General features: G+C 41.3%; 1 protein-coding gene and 1 long non-coding RNA gene across 7 annotated transcripts; one reads left to right on the top strand and one right to left on the bottom strand.

Moving 5' to 3' along the window:
* Positions 1-238: 238 nt before the first annotated feature.
* Positions 239-2,058, bottom strand: LOC133513000 (uncharacterized). The gene is made up of 2 exons (XR_009798361.1): positions 1,354-2,058; positions 239-717 (listed from the first exon to the last, which is right to left on the bottom strand). It is a non-coding gene; the product is annotated as an uncharacterized LOC133513000 (long non-coding RNA).
* Positions 2,059-2,177: 119 nt separating this feature from the next.
* On the top strand, positions 2,178-19,678 carry iars2 (isoleucyl-tRNA synthetase 2, mitochondrial). Of its 6 annotated transcripts, none has more exons than XM_061843172.1 (24): positions 2,178-2,566; positions 2,992-3,111; positions 3,430-3,583; positions 3,681-3,829; positions 5,051-5,100; positions 6,139-6,239; positions 6,339-6,426; positions 9,953-10,068; positions 10,144-10,313; positions 10,385-10,475; positions 10,584-10,735; positions 10,833-10,993; positions 11,089-11,191; positions 13,144-13,237; positions 13,939-14,016; positions 14,430-14,538; positions 14,864-14,966; positions 15,876-15,998; positions 16,081-16,212; positions 17,035-17,141; positions 17,529-17,674; positions 17,753-17,943; positions 19,018-19,162; positions 19,228-19,678. In XM_061843172.1, the coding sequence occupies exons 1-24, from the start codon at positions 2,300-2,302 to the stop codon at positions 19,371-19,373; spliced, it is 3,096 nt and encodes a 1,031-aa protein (XP_061699156.1). In that variant the 5' UTR covers positions 2,178-2,299; the 3' UTR covers positions 19,374-19,678. The 6 variants fall into 6 exon arrangements, with proteins under 6 accessions (XP_061699156.1, XP_061699154.1, XP_061699153.1 ...); XM_061843170.1 differs by having other exon boundaries at positions 13,936-14,016; XM_061843169.1 differs by having other exon boundaries at positions 11,089-11,203.
* The last annotated feature ends 308 nt before the right edge of the window (positions 19,679-19,986 follow it).

The following is a 19,986-nucleotide window of genomic DNA, read 5'->3' as shown; positions in this document are numbered from 1 at the left end:
GGAGTGGAGGCCCCAGTGTGTTATTTTCATAAATTACCCAGTTAAAGGTTTAGTGAAAGGTGAGTCATGTGATTTTTTTCCATCTGAACCCAATTTCACTTGAAGCGCTTTAACACAGCACTCATGTAATAGAGCCATTCAAGCATATGCAACTCCAAGTCAATTAGTTTACAAATTAGCAAATAAGAGGTATTCTGGCAACCACAAAAAAAAAAAAAAAAAAAAAAAAAACTGCAGGCAGAATCACTTGAACATTTATTGGATTTACAAAAAGTTAAGATCTAAAAAGGCATTTTTTTCTTCAAAACATCAGCTTTACAAAATTTAAAAAAAAAAAAAAAATTCTCTGGACATAAAGTCAAAAAGCAAATATTGAATGGCACATAGTGAGTTAGTTCCTGGTAGAAAATCCAGTCCGTGCAATACTCCCACTACTTGGTGAAAACACTCCAGTGTTAGCTTTTGAGAAACCCAGTGATTAAGTGCCAATTAGGCCATGGAACGCTTAATGTCCAGTGAGTAGAGCCACAAACGAAAGCATCAGCACCACCAACTGTGGAGCAAAGGGGCGAAGGTGAAAGCCAGCAACAGCAAGGGGTGGCCTTTGACCCTGGAGAATGCATTCTTAACGGGGGTCTTGGTGATGGTTGGCCCCACAGTGGATAGAATCGAGGTTCCATTCATAGGCCCATCTGTGGTGTTCTGTCCACAGACAATCTGCAACACAATTGGCCAAATATCAATGTTATGGTTGCTTATAAATCCCACACTAGGGAGAGGGAGACAAGACGCTCCAAGATTAAACTACAATAAATAAAAACTGCTTCTCACAATTGTTTCTAAACAAGTGAATTTATTCACAGGCTACATATAGTTACACTCACTAATGACTATGACAGTCTCATAATCGCAAAAGTGGATAACTAGTTTTGAAATCAGAAGACTAAAAATTGCAAACTAATTTAAAAAGGGGGCTTGGTAGCACAGAAAAAAAGGTTTCATAACTAAAGGTTATGTAAAAATTTGCAATGTAGGGGGGGAACTGACAATTTGATTGACTGGCTACAAAATCACGTGGGGCTCTTGATCAGGCCCCAGGGCCGTGAGCTTGAAATCTTTGGGGGGAAAAAAATTAAAAAGGAATTCTAAGCGCACTGCTGCTGGCTCTTATTTTACCTCCGAGAATTAGGTGTTAGGGGGGAATCTCACGCTAAAAAAGTGAAACCCTCGGAAGATTTATTTAAAATAAATAAAAATCTCGCAACCTGGGTCATCTTGCTAGCGAAGAAAAAGAGAGCCACTCTGCGTTGTTCAACATGTGGTGGTTATACTAAAATTTATTTTCAAACTCACCGGTGTTGAAAGTGCAAGGAGCAGAAGGAGCGCACCGAAGAAGACGACAGAGAGCTTCATCTTGCTGCAAGTGGACTTGGGCAACTGCTTGAGTGAGATACTGAAGAATCAGACAAGCAGCAGGTGGCCACGAGATGACTGAAAGAGGGGGCTCGGGCCTGTTATATACCACAGATGACGTCATTCCAGTGACGCCTGCTCTGACTGCATTCAGGTGGTCAAAAGTATGCTGATTTCGATTTTGTGTGATAAAAATAGAATACATTTACAAAGCAAAATATAGGCAAATGAAATTTAATTTGAAAAATATATTTGAATGGAAACACTGCTAAATATATAGTTAATAAGAAAATTGTATTCCTATGTAATGAAATAATGAAATACTGCACTGCTCTGAGTGCCAACTGTTACAAATATAAAGCAAATCAATCAAAAGCCGTTAAGTCATTATATGCTGTGCATACAACGAAATGATGAGTGCTTCTCCACAAGCTGAAATAAATGCAATAAAAATTGAAGAACAACTTGGGTAAAAAAAAAAAACAACAACAACAACAATAGATAAAACATCAAGGCACAGTTATTGCTTAAATCAATAAATAAATTCACAAACATGCCGTTGCATAATATAACATTACAGTACTGTTATTTCAGTAGTTTGAGTTAAAGAAGTTGATGGCTCTAAAAAACGAAGTTTTCGACAATAAGTGTATTATTTTAAATGGAAAAAAATGACCCAATTGCACCCTCTTTTGGGTAGTTCTCATGCCGTTTTCTAATTGCATTTATTTTGACCACATTGCACTTCCGTAGTTGTCCGCCTTTTTATTTCTTCCGGTAGAAACAGCACCGATCCAGAGCTAAAGGACGCGTTAAAACGCCACTGTATTGTGTTTTTACCGGAGGAAGTTCCAGGCATTTTTCCATAAAGCTCTATTATACATCCATGCTGCTGTGCCGTCTCGGGGTCGCGAGCCGGACGCTAACGACATGGGGTCGGGGGTCACACCAAGGAGGTGGCCTCCTCCACCGGTCATTCATGTGGAGCTCTAGCCGCTGTCAAGGGACTTCCGCGGGCGAGGACGGCGCTCAGTCCACTGAACCGGGATCTCCAGCAGGACTCTACCGGGACACCGTTCTCCTTCCCCGGACAGATTTCCCCATGAAACTTGGGGGGCAGAAGCTGCTCGACAGAGAAATCGAGATTCAGGAGGTACGGCTAGTTCTGGACGAACTTTCAGTCCAAAAACCACTGAGTTGTTTATTGACTTCCTTGTTGATGGTACGACCCACATTGTTTCGTAGTTTTACTATGAATTTGTATTTCTAATTTTGTCGTCAATTCGGCAGGTAGCAGGCATAATAAATAATAAGACATTGTTATTATATCCCTAAGGACACAATTTAAAATAAGGGGGTTGCCCTATCCAACTACATATGAAGCAGTAATGTTATCCAATGCAAACTTCGACAATCCACTATTTGGTAACTGTATTTAGTTTATTATCTAACCCAGGCAGACACAAAGAGAACATGCACACTCCACATTGTATACTAATTTTGTGTATTTGGTTGCACACACACATACGCATGCACGCTTGTTATCATACTTTTAAAATGTATCTGTTTTGTTCATAGAAATGTGGATTTGCAAGTTTGTACACTTGGCAGAGCGAGAGGAAGGCCAAGAAGTTTTGCCTTCACGACGGACCCCCATACGCCAATGGAGACCCACATGTAGGGCATGCGCTCAACAAGGTCATCATTTTATGTTATTCTTGTTCTCTTCCTAACTACTATAGTGGCTGAAAAAAACTTTTAAGATGGTAGAAATTCCTCAGCAAAATTGCCTCAAGCGTCAAACCTAGTGTTGGTTAATATTCTCATCTGGAGATTTTGGATTAAGATTCCGGTCTTGAATTGGGAAAGATGTCCATAAATAGTGACATTTTCTGCCACAAAAAGTAATATTAATTATACTTTAAAAATATAATACAATACAGTGTATTCTTTTTATTGTATTGATAAAGAACTGTGTCCTTTTATAAATTCCAACTATTATTTTCTTATATTCAGATTATGAAAGATATCCATAACCGTTTTGAGATGCTTAGGGGCCGACAGGTCCACTATATTCCGGGCTGGGACTGCCATGGTCTTCCCATTGAGCTGAAGGCACTTGGCGAGTTGGGTTCCATCAATCTCAGCCCTCTACAGATCAGGCATAAAGGTAGGAAACAATTACAGGTGGCCCAGTAAATCTGCAGTCTTTCATAGGTTGTGATTTTTAAATCTGTTGGATTGACTTCACCTTGTCACCTACGCAGCTCGTCAGTTTGCAAAAGGCGCCATAGAGCGTCAGAAGGCTGCTTTTCAGCGCTGGGGAGTGATGGCCGACTGGGACCAGTGCTACTACACTTATGATGGTGCATATGAGGCCGCTCAGCTGAAAGTGTTCCAGGAGATGCACAGCAAGGTTGGTCGCCCCTGTTAACATTTTTCTTGCTGATGAGCTTGTTTTTCTTCTTCCCCAAAAATTAGAGGCTTATAATTCTTGAATATTTTTTGACGTGTGGGACTGTTATCTTTTTTCGATGCAGTCTGGTATTGTCATATTCTTTTTTTTTTTTTTTTTTTTTAAATTCCCCCTCACCATTACGTGAGCGTGGCCTACTAATTAGTACAAGGCTGCTATTAACCCCAAGACCAGCAATAAGATGCCTCCCTCTTCCAGTGATTAATGAAGACAAAGTGCCACAGAAGATGTTGGTGCTGGAAACAAAACCACCTTGAAGTGTATGTGGAGGTAAATGGACTGATTCAAAGGACCCCCCATGAAAAATCTTAACTCCAAATCAGACTGATATGTGCTGGGTCATGTCGACTGGGGAAAAAAAAATCCAACCCATGTGGGGGGGAAGGCATTTTTTTTTTATCTCCTTCGTTACATAAGTGAGAGAGTCTGTTAAGGAAATGAGGCACAAAGAAATTAGCTTAGTCAGTGACTAAGTTAAACTGACCTACCTATTGACCTTCCTCAGTATAAAATCTCAACCAAGCAAATCATTGGCTTCAGTTAACTCTGCACTGTATATAGCCAATCACGGGGGGGGGGGGAATCAATGTTGATTAATAGCTTTATTACAAAGTATGATATCAACTTCTTACTGTTTGATGAAACGTTTTAGCACATCTGCCTTACATTTAAAAGGTTGAGGTTCAAATTTCATCTTGCATCTTCCTTTGCGGAGTTTGCTTGTTCTCGCTGTACTTGCATGGGCTTTCTTTTCCTACTCCAGCTTCCTCCCAAATTTGAAAAGCATTAATGTTAGGCATATTTAAGTCTCTAAATTGTCTTGGGTATAAAATCTGAGTGGAAAATCTGTTTTCTCTGTAAGTGCTCTGCGATTCCCTGGCTGTCAGTCCAGACTGCACCCCACTTCTTGCCCAACGCCAGCTGGGACTGGCCTCAGCTCACCCACAACTCTAATGAAGACAAGTGCTAAAGATAATGGAGGGATGAATTATGAAAACGCCAATCCATCATAGTTTAGTTAAATGGGAGTTGTCAATAATTTCGAATGCCAATTACACAAGTTCAAAACTGGTGAAGAAAACAGGTTTTCTCTGCTGAGTTGTGTTTTTGCTTATGCTTCCTTCATTCAAATGTATTCATTTCACTGTGTTGTCCTTTCAGGGCCTCATCTATCAAGATTACAAACCTGTTTTTTGGTCTCCTTCATCAAGGTATGACTTTGTTTAAAGTATAATTTCCCACATAAAGACATTAACATTTGTAGTAACTTGGAAACCTAGTTATGAAAGCATGAAAAAAACTAACTATTTGTTTTGCCTTAGAAGAGCCAAGGCCTGCAGCTTACCAAGTTGTCCGACTGCATGGTCTGTTGTGTGTGTGTGGGGTTTAGCCACTGGTTTCCAATTGGCTTCTAGTTTTGCTGCACTTTGGTGAAAAACATCACAACCGTTAATATGAAGTCAAAAATGCCTTGTTGTGTCACTTAAGCTTTCAGAACAAAAATATACGTTTTGGGTTCTTCAGCTGGGTGCTACCATTGCACAGCCTTCTCAGTAAATTATAGTACAGTATATATTTTGTTTTAGAAAAATACTTCACTATATTTATTTATAAATTCATATTTACCACTACTTTTTAATGAATTAGTGAAATGTTTGAGAGAATCTCTGTCGCAGAAATCCACAAGTACGATCAGTACCTGAATGGGGTCCTCTTTGCAAAGAGCCTGTCAGGTTTCCACACTCACACTCCTTTTATTTCTGACCTGTTTCCTCTCTTTGTATTATATTATAGCTACAGCAGTCAGGGAAATGGGCTTCATACTCGTGTTTGTGATTCAATAGAAAAAATAAATAAAATAGAGTGTATGTGGCACCTCCAAATGTTGTTTTTCAATTAAAAACATTCGGGGTCGCAGTTTTTCCGTTGCAGCTAGTTTGTTAAATGTATATGGGTAACTCGCCTAATGTGCTGCGGGCAGTCACCGGCTGTCATTTTTGTTCTATGGTTGTATAAAACAGTTGCTTTTGGTCACGTCGCTTGATGTGTGCTTAGTAAGTGCGCAGTCAGATTACTCAGATGTCATCAGGATCTCAATGGAATGTGGCAATTTCTCCTGATATATGTTTATATTGGTCTATAATTGTTTACTTCCTTTGGTATTTACCCTCGGCAAATGCATTTATGCTCAGTTTTTTAAAGCACAGCCTGTGTTTCTAGATCCAATCATTTTATACCTGTGCTTTTAGAACTGCCTTAGCCGAGGCAGAACTGGAGTACAACCATGAGCATCTCAGCAAAGCCATCTATGCCACATTCCCACTGGTTACGCTGCAGCCTAAGCTAGCAGGTAATACAAAAATTCACTTGTAGGTCAGTCTGAAAAAAGCGTTTTTCTTATTGGCAGGGATATCGTGAAAATGGCTGTCCGACATTTATGTATCTGCAGGTCAGGGTGATGTTTCTGTGTTGGTGTGGACCACTCAGCCTTGGACTATCCCAGCGAACCAGGCAGTCTGCTACATGCCAAATGCCCAGTAAGCAACGGTGCTAAACCTCCTAAATGTACACATGATTCTGTAGTTGAAAGAGGAGTACAGCCAAAATTCCATTAATATAATCAAGAAAGTAAAACAGAGAACAGCAACACATAAAGATAAACTCATGCATATATTCTCTGCTCTGTGCAAACAATGACTATTGTGTAGCTCTGATGGATTTTAGAACCTTCTAGGTTCTTAAATACATAACATCTCTTCCGCTGGAGTGGTGCTGGCAGGTTGCATCACAACCTCTTAGAATAGTGTCTGTGCACAAGTTTTGTTTTTGTTCATTGGACAGCATTGTGACAACCAGCAATGTACACTCTAAATACAGTGAAGAAAATGAGTATTTGAATACCCTGCTATACTGCAAGTTCTCCCACTTAGAAAACATAGAGGGGTCTGAAATTTTCATCATAGGTGCACGTCCACTGTGAGAGAGATAATCTAAAAAGAAAAATCCAGAAATCACAATGTATGATTTTTTTAAACGTTTTATTTGTGTAATACAGCTGCAAATAAGTATTGAACAACTGAGAAAACCAATGGTAATATTTGGTACAGTAGCCTTTGTTTGCAATTACAGAGGTCAAACATTTCCTGTAGTTATTCACCAGGTTAGCACGCACTGCAGGAGGGATTTTGGCCCACTCCTCCACACAGATCTTCTCTAGATCAGACAGATTTCTGGGCATACAGAAACACTGAGAAACACGGAATTTCAGCTCCCTCCAAAGATTTTCTATTGGGTTTAGGTCCAAAGACTGGCTAGGCTACGCCAGAGCCTTGATATGCTTCTTACGAAACCACTCCCTGGTTTTCCTGGCTGTGTGCTTTGGTCATTGTCATGTTGAAAGACCCAGGCACGCTCCATCTTCAATGCTCTGACTGAGGGAAAGAGGTTGTTCCCCAAAATCTCACAATACATGGCTGCGGTCATCCTCTCCTTAATACAGCGCAGTTGTACTGTCACATGTCCAGAAAAACACCCCCAAAGCACGATGCTACCACCCCCATGCTTCACAGTAGGGGTGGTGTTCTTTGGATGGAACTCATCATTCGTCTTCCTCCAAACACGGTTTGTGGGATTATGAACAAAAAGTTCCATTTTGGTCTCATCTGACCACAACACTTTCTCCCATGATTCCTCTGTATCATACAAATGGTCATTGACAAACTTAAGATGGGCCTTGACATGGAAACAGTGGTCCCAGCTCTTTTCAGGTTATTGACCAACTCCTGTCGTGTAGTCCTGGACTGATTCCTCACCTTTCTAAGGATCAGTGAGACACCACGAGGTGATATCTTGCATGGGGCTCCACTCCGATTGAGATTGACCGTCATGTTTAGATTCTTCGATTTTCTGATGATTCTTCCAACAGTGGACCTTTTTTCACCAATCTGCTTGGCAATTGACCCCTCCGTACAGGGCACTTCTCCACGCCTCCTGAAGTGACGTCACGCCACGTGCGCTGACGTCAGACAAACAATTAGGAAAACTATCGGCGCAGCAAGAAAGGAATAGAGCGAAACTGTCCGATTTACCGTCTGATTTCTCACTCGCATTCTCAGCTAACAGTGAAATATTGTTGAAAAGCAGACAGCAGGGTTCAAGTATTTCAGCAAGGGGTATTTCAATGGTATTTACATGCATATCAACGGAGAATCCATTGATATTAACGCAAGATCTTTCCAGAGTCAGAGGAAGACCGAGAAGCCACATGATATAATATATTATAACCCAAAGAAGAATTCGTCATTGACAGTTTCCTATTTTTGTGTGACCTATCCCACTTGTGTGCAGAATCTGTATGTGTATCTGTATAGCCGTTTGTGAACCGCCGTATGAAGGAAAAAAAGAAGGCGAGGCTTGATTTACGAGTTGTTTCTCTCGTTTTCTTTGTGTAACGTCACGCGCTCCCCTCAATAATTCTTCTTGAATTAGTGCCGAACCTACGCAAGTCCCGACCGAGTACGACAATCACTACTTTAGTGTCCTCAAACATCCTTCCTTCAGTCTTGGTGTCTCGGTGCACGTCGAAGGCTTTTAGAACTGCTAGTCCGGTTTAGCTTAGCTAATTAGCCGCAAACAATGGGACACGTTTGTGCAGTCAGATCATCGCAAAATATCGCTCAACACAGATCAAGTGTGACAATCATTCACACGTAGCTATATTATGCAAGCGAAGAACTGCTAATTCATTTATATGAGACACGTATTCAAAATCAAATATAGGGGATACCTTTGTGCGAACAAACAAAGTCCGGTTTAGCTTCGCTCGGGAGCGCCGAACAGAGACAAGTTTGTGCAGTCAGATCATCGCAAAATATCGCTCAACACAGATCAAGTGTGTCAATCATTCACACTTAGCTATGTTATGCAAGCGAAGAACTGCTAATTCATTTATATGAGACATGTATTGAAAATCAAATTTAGGGTTTACCTTCGTGCAAACATATCTGTTTCGGTTGATGGATTCAGTTGATCATGCGGTCTTCCTCAAAGTTTTATCCATCAAAGACATTTTTCGTGCTCAGTCTTCTGTTCCAGTTGATTTTTAGATGGATTCAGTTGATGATGCGGTCTTACACAAAGTTTGATCCATCAAAGACATTTTTTGTACTGGGTCTTGGGTACGAATTGAACTCCACCAACTAGCCTTTCAGGATACCTGTCGTCACTATTATAAAGTCCGTGACTACACCTCTTAACCATATCTATTGTTAAAGAACCCAAATATGCAATAAAACGCCAAGAGAAGCTATACTGGACCATCCAGCCAGCGTTGTCTGAGATTTGAGTCCGAGATTATTCAGATCTCTGGCCTCTGATTGGTCAGTGACGCGGATTGCGCAACATCCACGGAGGGTTCAATTTCTCCATAGCCCTTTCTAGCTGTGTGGAATTGTAAAATTTTGTCTCTAGTGTCTTTGAATAGCTCAGTGGTCTTGGTCATCTTACAAGTTTGAGTCTTACTGATTGTATGGGGTGGACAGGTGTCTTAATGCAGCTAACGACCACACACAGAAGCATCTGATTCAGGATAATACATGGAGTGGAGGTGGACTTTTAAAGGCGGACTAACAGGTCTTTGAGGGGCAGAATTGTAGCTGATAGACAGTTCTTCAAATGCTTATTTGCAGCTGTATCACACAAATAAATCGTTAAAAAAATCATACATTGTGCTTTCTGGATTTTTCATTTGAGTTTTCTCTCTCACAGCGGACATGCGCCTACGATGAAAATTTCAGACCGCTCCATGATTTCTAAGTGGGAGAACTTGCAATATAGCAGGGTGTTCAAATACTTATTTTCTTCACTGTAGACTCAGATCGGAAGTGGAATTTTTTTTAATTGTCAAGCCACACACGAATGGGAACAGTGACTCAAACAGCAAGAAGGGAGAAAAAAAAAAAACCCATTCCTCAATTTACATTTTGAAATATATTAAATGAGAGACTGATGTGGAGCTACAAACACCCTAGAGTGTAAGTACTTGAGGGTCAAATGTGTTTACAGGTACTCTGTGGTGAGGAGGAAAGACAACTCTCAACTGCTCTTAATGGCCACTGAGTGCTCTATCAGTATGGCAGCAGTCTTGGGAACAGAACTAGAGAGTGTCACCACCTTTGCTGGTAACATACACGTCATGTTGTTTTGTATGTCGAGGGGTGTTAATCATACATGAATATCTGATATTCCAACAATAGGTTCAGAACTAGCTGGCGGGATCTGCAAGCATCCCACCATTCCCGACAAGGAAGTACCACTCTTGCCCGCTAATCATGTGACAATGTCAAAAGGAACAGGATTGGTTCACACAGCTCCAGCTCATGGCATGGAGGATTACAACGTGGCTTCTCATTTTAAACTCCTTGTGGTATGTTCTACTTAGTGAGGCTATATAATCTTATGCTTGCCATGGACCCAACTTTTATGGTGCTATTTAAGGAGTGTCTGGTGAACAAGGATGGCAAGTTCACAGAGCTGGCAGGTCCAGAGCTCCAGCATCTTTCTGTGTTTAAAGAAGGCAATGAAAAAGGTACTGAGAAAACATGTCCAAAAATTTTTAACATCTCATTTGTGACCTGGGATTTTCCTCCCCCTCCCCCCAATCCGGATTGCTGTTACTCCATCTATGCATATTTAGTGATCTGCATGCTGAAGGAGTGTGGTGCTTTGGTGAAAGAGGAGGATTGCATCCATAGTTACCCGTATGACTGGAGGACCAAGCAACCTGTTCTCATCCGGCCCAGCAAACAGTGGTTTATCAACACAGGCTCACTCAAGGACAAGGCAAAGGTTAGGATTCACGATTTATTCTCCCTTTTGTTGTTGTGGCACATAAGCGATGGCTGGCTTGTTTAACAAGAGTGTTTGTGTGTTTGTGTTCGTCCAGGATGCGCTGCAAAAGGTCCGTGTTTTACCAGAGTCAGCGCGAAACAGCCTTCTGACCATGCTGGACAGACGCAGTTACTGGTGCATCTCAAGGCAACGCAGCTGGGGCGTCCCTATCCCAGTCTTCTACCACAGAGAGACTGGCGAGGCGCTCATCAACAAGTAACACCATTCAGTAACTATCCTCATCATTTAATACCAAAAAAATTGAAAATCAGTTGAAAGTCTTATGGTGCCGTCTTTTCCTGCCTTTGCAGGCACACAGTGTCCCACATAGGGACTCTTTTCAAGGCCAAGGGCAGTGACTGTTGGTGGGAGCTTCCAATCGACACTTTACTGCCAGCAGATGTGCTCAAGAAGGTAGGTCTGTCAGTAAGTATACTGTACTCACCAAACACTTCATTAGACGCGCACACCTTTAAAGGAAGTCCAATATAGGAGCTCGATTATACATTCTCTCCGTTTTAACTCACCCACCATATCAGTCATTCTCCACGAGGAGGTCATGGAAACATTTTGTGATTGTCACAGGCAGCTAGTGGAAAAATTAAAAAGTATTCCTTTTCAGATATTTTCAGTTCAGTAAAGAGATGTACTAAGTTTCCACAGAGAACATATAGGAAAGTAACAAGAAATGTTACTTATTTGCTCTCTAGCTATTAATTTTCTTTGTAAACAAATACAAAACAGCTCAGGCTTTGGCTTGTGGATGTCATGGCAAGCAATGTGTCTTTGGCAGTAAAGCAAACCCTTTTGAAACGGTATTAAAAATATTATTACTGTACATATGATTTCAGAGGCTCTTTTTAAACAAACAAATATTGGTTCTTCTGTGAAAGTGGGTCACAACTTTGCAACAAGAGCAAAACGTCATTGCCAGGGCGACAACAGTTAAGAGCCACGACACTTTTTAGCAATGTACACAGTGCGTTCACCATTTTGTGTTAACCCTGTTTGATTGCAAAGTGGTTACAGGTTAGCCTCTATAATTGCACTCAATGTGTGCCACGCTGCAGCCTAAAAAAATAATAAGCGATTGACGGTCATTAGGAAAGCAATATATCCCTATCCCGTGATCCAAACAAATCCATGAGTTGTGGATATCTTTAAAATAAGTAGAGCAAATTACTTTGTTTGTGTCGATGTTTTAAAGATACACGTTTTTTTTTGTTCCGATTTTTACTACATAAATTCCGTCAGATGAACATGTTCTGTTCCATTGTAATTACGCAGCAGCAATGATGTAATTAATGGTGTGCCTGAGTAGTATTCGAAAAGTATTTTGTTCATTTGACGAGTGAACTTCTGCTTTATATAGTGCACGATATCAAAGTCCTTCTACTGTATAGTGATTAGGGCAGGGGTGTCAAAGTAATTTTTCTCATGGGCCGCATTGTGGTTCCAGTTTCCCTCAGAGGGCTATTATGACTGTGAAATTATCATTTATGATGCATGACAATTTGAAATTTTTGTACAGATTTTTACAAGAATAATTGAAATTGACACTGGATTAGGCTGTACGGGCCACATAAAATCAAGTGGCGGGCCGAATCTGGCCCCAGTGCCTTGAGTTTGACACCTGTGGATTAGGGTGTCGTAAATAAGTGACTGATTCCAAACACAGCTTATGCTTTCAAAGAGGTATTCATATTGAGAGACCAATATTATTTTTAACACTGTGTTAATTGTGGTTGTTGTGGTGTGTTGTATTTTGGAGTGTAATATGTTGGGAGATACTACCGTAATTTCCAGCCTACAAGCCGCGACTTTTTTCACACGCTTTCAACCCTGTGGTCTATGCGGTGATGCGGCTAATTTGTGCATTTTTTTTCTAACGGCCGCAAGGGGGCACTCGAGCGGAGAAGGTAAGAGTGAGATCGGTGGAATATATGTGCCCAGGAAGTGACATTTACCGGCCCTGTTAGTGCTGTGCTAGTCTGTTGCTGCTGTGTTACTGGCGTATCTCAGTGATATTTACCGTTAAGTTTCATTTTAACGGTCCTGTTAGCGTGAGCGCTTGCTTTAGCGTTAAACTCTTTCTGTGTACCGTCTTTCTTTGTAAATATCTCGTGTTTCAATGTGGGGGCTTGCGGCTTTTACACACCTGCGGCGTATCCATGTACCAAATGGTATTTCCTTTGCAAATGTACTCGGTGAGGCTTGCAACCAGGTGCGCTCTGTAGGCCGGGAATTACGGAATATTTGTATCAGCCCAGAGCAGTTATGTACTCTTGCAAATAGTCTTGCTAACTCACATATGATTGACTAGAGAATCACTTGGTTCTTGTCCTCCTGTTTTATGTCCCGGCCAGAGTAAAGCAGGACCGGTAAGTGACTATGTCCGTGGAGAGGACGTGCTTGACATCTGGTTTGACAGCGGAGCGTCATGGGCAGCTGTTCTGGAAGGTAAAAGCCATGACAACAGCTCCTAGCTTTTAAGATGCATTGATTGGTAATTGTGTCACCGTCCATTAGTTTTAGCAAATTTAGCAGATCTGGATGCTTTTTTTTTCCCCTGTAGGTTTACAGCCAGGTGCATCTCAATAAATTAGAATTATGTATGAGAGGTTGTATATCATCATTGTAATTACAAAAAAATTAAAGTTTTAAATTATGCAGGTTCAGTTCAAGAAAATACTTTTCAGAAGCCCACCTTCCACCTCATTTCAATATTAACAATTATTTTGGACTGTTTCTTATGTAGTTGTTCTAATTTCTTTTAGATGGTAAGATAAAAAAAAAAAAAATATATATATATATATATATATATATATATATATATATATATATATATATATATATATATATATATATATATATATTAAAAAAAATTGTAACAAAGTTTTTGTTAGCTGTAGGCCAAACGTCAATTTAATGAGTGAAAAATCTCATTATTGTTTATTCTGCATAGCGGATGTATATAATGTGAGAATTTGTATTGAACTCCAGAAATACTTGGTTTTGTAATTCAAACTTGCTGAGATGGACCTACATTTTTTTCCCACTTGTTTGGGGAGTGGGAGGGTTGTATTTCACTCCAGAGACTCAACTTTTTGGATAGAAACAATAGTCATTTTTCCATGTTGGATTGTTGTCCTTCCCAGAAGAACTGGAGGGAGACTCTGAGGAGCCTGAGTCTCGTCTCAGCTGGCTCCCGGCGCCACTGCGCAAACCGCTCGTGACAGGTTGTTGGCCCAATTTGCCTTATGGTCGACACGCCGTTTTCCTTTTGCAAGGCTCTTCTTGTCTTTGTCCCACCAAAATTCTCATTCATCCTGTCTTGGGCTTTAGTTGCAGATTAGTGATCACTCATTGGTTTATGACCTCTTCCTCAGCCTCCTTTGCATGGAGGACTTCTCCTGCTTTGTCCACAATTGGTTAACGTCTTTACTAACTTTTTTTCTAAGCAGATTGGTTCAGGATGAGGCAGACAGCTGGTTTTGTTCTGCTTTTTAGTAAGCTTTCGGTGACTTTACTAACAGCAGTTGCCCTCTCGCTGACTTTTCCAGATGTTCAATCCTCTGTTGACAAGAACTAACCCCGCTCTCGATGCACTACTACCAGTATGACAGTGGGCCTCTTTTTCTTTCTCCTAAAGAGACAGACAGCAGGGCAGACGCCTACGTGGAAGGAAAGGACCAGATCGGGGGTTGGTTTCAGTCGTCACTGCTCACCAGCGTCGCTATCAGGAACAAAGCACCTTACAAGTTAGTTGTTGCCGACATGAAAATATTAGGACATGAGAGGAGGCAAAAAGGACGGACATTTATCGCCTTCAAAAACTTCTCAGAATCTAGATTTGGATTTACTATGAATACTGTATTGTTTTCCTCTTTCCATGTTAGGGACATATGGTGATTAAATGCTTTTGCATGAGATGGAAAAAATCTTAACTTCAAGAAATCTTTGGTTTTGTTTTTTTAAGTTTTTTTTTTTTTTTGGTTGGGCGGCAACATATATTATGACTTATCTGTCAGTTGTTTAAAAAGTGAATGGCAACGGGAAATGATGTGTGTGTCTGTGTGTGAGCAGATCACTGGTGGTCCATGGATTCGCCGTCAGCGATAAGGGAGAAAAAATGTCCAAGTCTGTTGGGAATGTCGTGGATCCGGATGTAGTCATTAATGGCGGGAAGGTAAAAACAAAAAATCTTTTTTTTTTAAATGTATAATTTTTTTTTCCTATGAATGACACAGACCCAACCCAAATTTGTATGCAAATAGAAACATACCATTGGCAACACTGCAAGCAATAAAATAAAACCTGCCCAAAGATGGCTTGAATAGGCTCCAGCACTCTGGTGACCCTTGTGAGGATAGCCGGGTGGGAAAATGGATGGATAGGATTATAAGCAATTTTTCTTACATTGTACATCAATAAATACATTAAAGGAATAATTAGAGAAGCACGGTGGACGACTGCTTACCACATCTGCCTAACAGCTCTTGGGGCCCGGGGTTCAAATCTGTCCTTGCCTTTGTGGAGTTTGCAGGTTCTCCCCGTTCCTGCATGGGTTTTCTCTGGGTACTCACGTTTTTCCCCCTATGCCCAAAACATGCATGGTAGGTTAATTGAAGACTAATTTGCCCGAAGGTGTGAATGTGAGTGCTTATGGTTGTTTACGGTACATGTTCCATGCGATTGACTGGGGACCAAACCAGGGTGTCCTTTGCCTCTCACCCATAATCAGCTGAGATAGTGAGCATAAGAGGTTCTGAAAATGAATGAATGAATGAAATATTTGGCTAAATGATAATGCTATAATCAATGGTATAGATATTTAATAAAACAGATTTACCATTGAAATAATTTTCAATATTTTGCATACACAGTTTGAACTTTTTTCCTACCTTATGCCCCCACTTTGGTCAACTGATCTGGTTTCAATCTCAAGTCTACACAGCCTTGCGATGTATGCTTTGGAAACCAAACAGTTTAGTCAACCTGGCAACATTGCAGTTTTTGTAATGGTGCTGCGTTACTCTGTCTGACCCAAGTTGTTTTTCCTTCCCCATGCTCCTCTTCCCGCTTTCCGCTTTATCAGAACGGCAACACGCCAGCCTACGGGGCAGACGTGCTGCGATGGTGGGTGGCCGAGTCAAATGTATTTTCCGAAGTTCAGATAGGACCTTCGGCCCTGAACTCTGCCCAAGACAATATCAACAAGGTAGCGTAGCATTTTGTTTGTATTGCGTTGCACTGATTGCTTCTTCATCAGGGTCGAATTTGTTCGTCTTCACGTCCAACAGTTCAGAAACACTTTGCGGTTCCTGCTTGGCAACCTGCACGGCTTTGACCCACGGGCTCAAGCTGTGGACCCCAAAGAGATGTTCTACATTGACCAGTATATGCTGCACCTGCTACGCGAGTACAGCATGAAGGTGACGCATGGCTAAGGCTGGATTTACAATGCATACATACATATCTTCAGATCAGAATTAGGCCACGTCCAAATGTAGATAAAAACACACTAAAATTGGGTATCAGTGTGTGGGCAGAGTAAATGCAAAGATCATATATACGCCATGAATGCAAACTTCAATTGCTGTGAATAAGGATTCAAGGCGCTCAAGAAAGTCCAGCAAACGCCAGGACCGTTTCCTAAAGTTTATTGAGCTGCGGGATCGGGTCATCACCAGTGTCGAGCTTGCTCTGGAATGGCAGCAAGCAGATGTGAGTGCATCTGGACGCAGAGTGAGGTGAAGATTTTTGGAGGATTGCCTGGTGTCAAGAAGGGCAGCAAAGACACTTCAAGAAAATCATCAGGGACAGATTGATATTCCGCAAAAGGTACAAAGATTGGACCGCTGAGGAGTGGGGTAAAGACATTTTCTCTGATGAATCCCATTTCCGATTATTTGGGGCATCTGGGGAAAAAGCTTGTCCAGAGAAGAAAAGGTGAACACTAACCATCTGTCCTTTGTCATCCCAACAGTAAAGCATAATAGTAACATCTAATGGGGAAAAAAAAAAAAAAAACATTTGTCATTCTCAAAACGCCACGACTGTAGATGACCAAAATATGCATTACTGTATTTGTAGTCCACTAAGCACTAACCTGTGAGTGAAATTGGGTAATCAGGCACCAGAAAGGCCTGATTAGTCCTCATGGCACATTAACGTGCCGCGTGACTGGTTGCTAATGCACGTGCTTTGGCAGAGTTCTGCGCTTTCCATTTGAATTGTAATTTGTCATTTTTAAGGTGACAGACGCTTACAGCGAGTTTGACACTGGCCGAGTCATACGCCTCCTTCAAGCCTTCATGACCCGAGACCTCTCAAGCTTCTATTTCAGCGTCATCAAAGACCGGTAATGTACTTTTGCAATCAGCTTTTGTCATAATGAGATAATGTACAACAAGACCTCAAATGTCATGTCATGAACGGTGGGTCTTATTGGTTTTCTGAGTCTATTGCACCTACTGGTGACATGTTTGACGTGTAGCAAGAAAAAATATACTGAAATCTTGGATTAATCTGGTTAGTCACATCAGACTGCTATTATTTTCAACACTACTGTATCTCATGATGGTAACAACTGAATGAATTCTGAAGTCTACAAAATAATTTCTACTAGCAATTTACAGAAAAAAATGCATCCAAAAAGATCAGGAGAAGCTTCACCATGAGACTAGAAAATAACCCAAAACACACTAAGGGTGCACAACTGAAAATACATTTTCTTTCTAATTCCTAGCTTGTACTGTGATCCTGAGGACTCACTGGGCAGAAGATCGTGTCAGACTGTCTTGGAGGAGATTCTGGACGGGTTGACAAGATCCATCGCCCCTATCCTGCCTCATCTGGCCGAAGACGTGTACACTCACACGCCGGGGCACAACGGTAAGTAAAACGCACTAAACCGTTTTGCTCTGCTGAATCGTCCACACGCCTCAAATGTCTGAGTGTGGGCTCGTGCAGAAGAGGAGACGCTGTTCAGGAGTGGCTGGGTAAAATGCAGCTCGGTATGGAGGCGACCTGGACTGGAGGAGGCAGTGGAGGGGGCGTGCGCCATCAGGGACTCCTTTTTGTCTTCAATTCCAGGCAAAAACGCGGCACGGTATGACCTCACAATCGCCATTGAGCCTGGGCTGCTTTTTGAACTGATGGAGGTAAGACACAAGAAAATGTAAAAAAAACAAGTTATTTTAACAGGACATGTTTTATTTGTTCAGTAGTTCTCAGGATTTGTTGTACATTTGAAAAAATAATACACACACATAGTGGAATGTGAAATGGATTGAAATATAACAGATATTGGATAAGACACAGTCGGGACGAGGCGACGTGCCCAATAATATCAGTTTGTTGCCTAAGATGCCGTTGACAAAGTCTGTTAGTACCATTGGCTGTTGTTGCTTCCTGGCACAATGCAGACAAAGAATGGGAGTTATGTACAATATGACCAGATCCTCCTGTGCCTATGTGCCCACCATATTGAATTTGGGGCATTGACGTGTGACAATGGATATATATCTATTGTATATAGAGCAGTGAGACGGGCATGCCTCCAAGGATAACTCTGGGGGAATACAAAGTCTGGAACATGGTGTTTTGGGGTTTTGTCAAGCTGTTCAATTATCCAAACAGATTTTTGAACGAGGAGGCACACTAACTCCTCACTGTATGTCATCAATGTCACCGTGACCATGCACATCCGTGGGGTATATGTGGATGTGCTCCTGTGTAACTGACAATCAGCGATAGTGGAAGCCCCCCACTCCCTATCGAAATTTACCACTATATTTTACATGTACTTTAATTTTTTTTTTTTATAACCAATATGTATACTGTGTTGTGGTACATCATTTGTTTTAACAATTTCAGGTGCAGCCACATTTTAAGCACCGTTAGTCATTTAAAAAAATAAAATGAAAAAAAAAACAACAAAGAAGACACTAGCGCACACCAAGCAACATGGTTGAATTCAACTAAACTGTTGTGCAACTGTTTTCATGGATGACCAACCCTACCACTTGTTTTGCCGTTATTCAAAATTGGAAATTCCAACACAATACAGTATATTTCTTTTGTAGAGCTTATTTGGATATTTAGACGTACCAGTTTTTGAAAGGGCTTTATTACATCAACACTTTGATGAAATGTTCACTTCTGTACTTGGGCAAATATTGACTACCTCTTTTATTGCATATTGTGCTCAAGTATTGTTCTTAATCCTCTTTTAGTCTCTCCAAGAGGATCCCTCGTCCACTTCCTCACAGCTTGTTGAACTCATGATGGCTGCCCGGGTGAACTTGAGCAGCACGGTGCCTCGTGACCTTCCCCAAGACACACTCGTAAGCCACGGCACGTTCCTCATCAACCTGGAAGGTGAGTGACCACATTGCAACCAGAGTCCAAAAACACTTGCTAACTGTAAGCGTTTGTGTGGTTAGGTGGGGTTATTCGGGAGGAAAGTAGCTACAGTATAGCAGCTGTGCCCACTGACGCCAGCCGATGTCCGCGATGTCGACGCTACACTGCAGAGTCTGTGGACTGCCTTTGCCCGCGCTGTCAGACCGTTCTCGCCAAAGCTCAGTAATCGGCAAGAAACCCCAAAACAGCCTGTTGCCATGGAAACTTGCTGTTTTTGTTCTTGAGAATCAAGTCACCCCTGAGAGCTTTCCAGAGACGTTGACACATTGTACTCATCATGACGTTGAGGTGGTTTACTATATTTATAATGGAATCCCTTGACTGACGTTTAGTCCATAAGTCAAAGGGAACTTTTTGTCTGTACATAAATCCGGAGGAGAGTTCACTTCAAAAGTGTCACTATGTGATCATGACAGCATTGCATGAACCTTTGTTTAATAAGTATGGATGCTAAATTACCCTTCTATTTTTGGGAATCAGTACATCAAATCCATTTATAGAAGGGTGTTTCCTGTTTTAAAACACAGAACAGTAAAGGGCAGCAGGTTTAGCACATCCACGTCAGAGTTCTGAGGACTTGGGTTCAATTCAAGCCTCGCCTGTGTGTGGTTTGCAATATTCTCCTCATGCCCGAGTGGGTTTCCTCCCAATTTCTAAAACATGCATGGTAGGTTCATCAAAGACTACCAAGTCGTCCTGAGGTCTGACTGTGAGTGTAAATCATTGTGTTTGTATGTGCACTGCGATTGGCTACCCCACCTCCTGTCTGCAGTTAGCTG

Source organism: Syngnathoides biaculeatus, chromosome 15 (genome assembly GCF_019802595.1).
Source record: "Syngnathoides biaculeatus isolate LvHL_M chromosome 15, ASM1980259v1, whole genome shotgun sequence".
In the NCBI taxonomy this organism is placed as follows: domain Eukaryota; kingdom Metazoa; phylum Chordata; class Actinopteri; order Syngnathiformes; family Syngnathidae; genus Syngnathoides; species Syngnathoides biaculeatus.
This window is presented reverse-complemented; position numbering and strand designations above follow the sequence as displayed.

Coding starts and splice junctions, on each gene's coding strand:
- iars2 (XM_061843168.1), top strand. CDS start 2,300: ATGCTGCTGTGCCGTCTCGGGGTCGCGAGCCGGACGCTAACGACATGG. Junction 3,584..3,680: donor TCTACAGATCAGGCATAAAG/GTAGGAAACAAT, acceptor TCACCTACGCAG/CTCGTCAGTTTGCAAAAGGC. Junction 11,204..13,143: donor TCAAGAAGGTAGGTCTGTCA/GTAAGTATACTG, acceptor TGTCCCGGCCAG/AGTAAAGCAGGACCGGTAAG.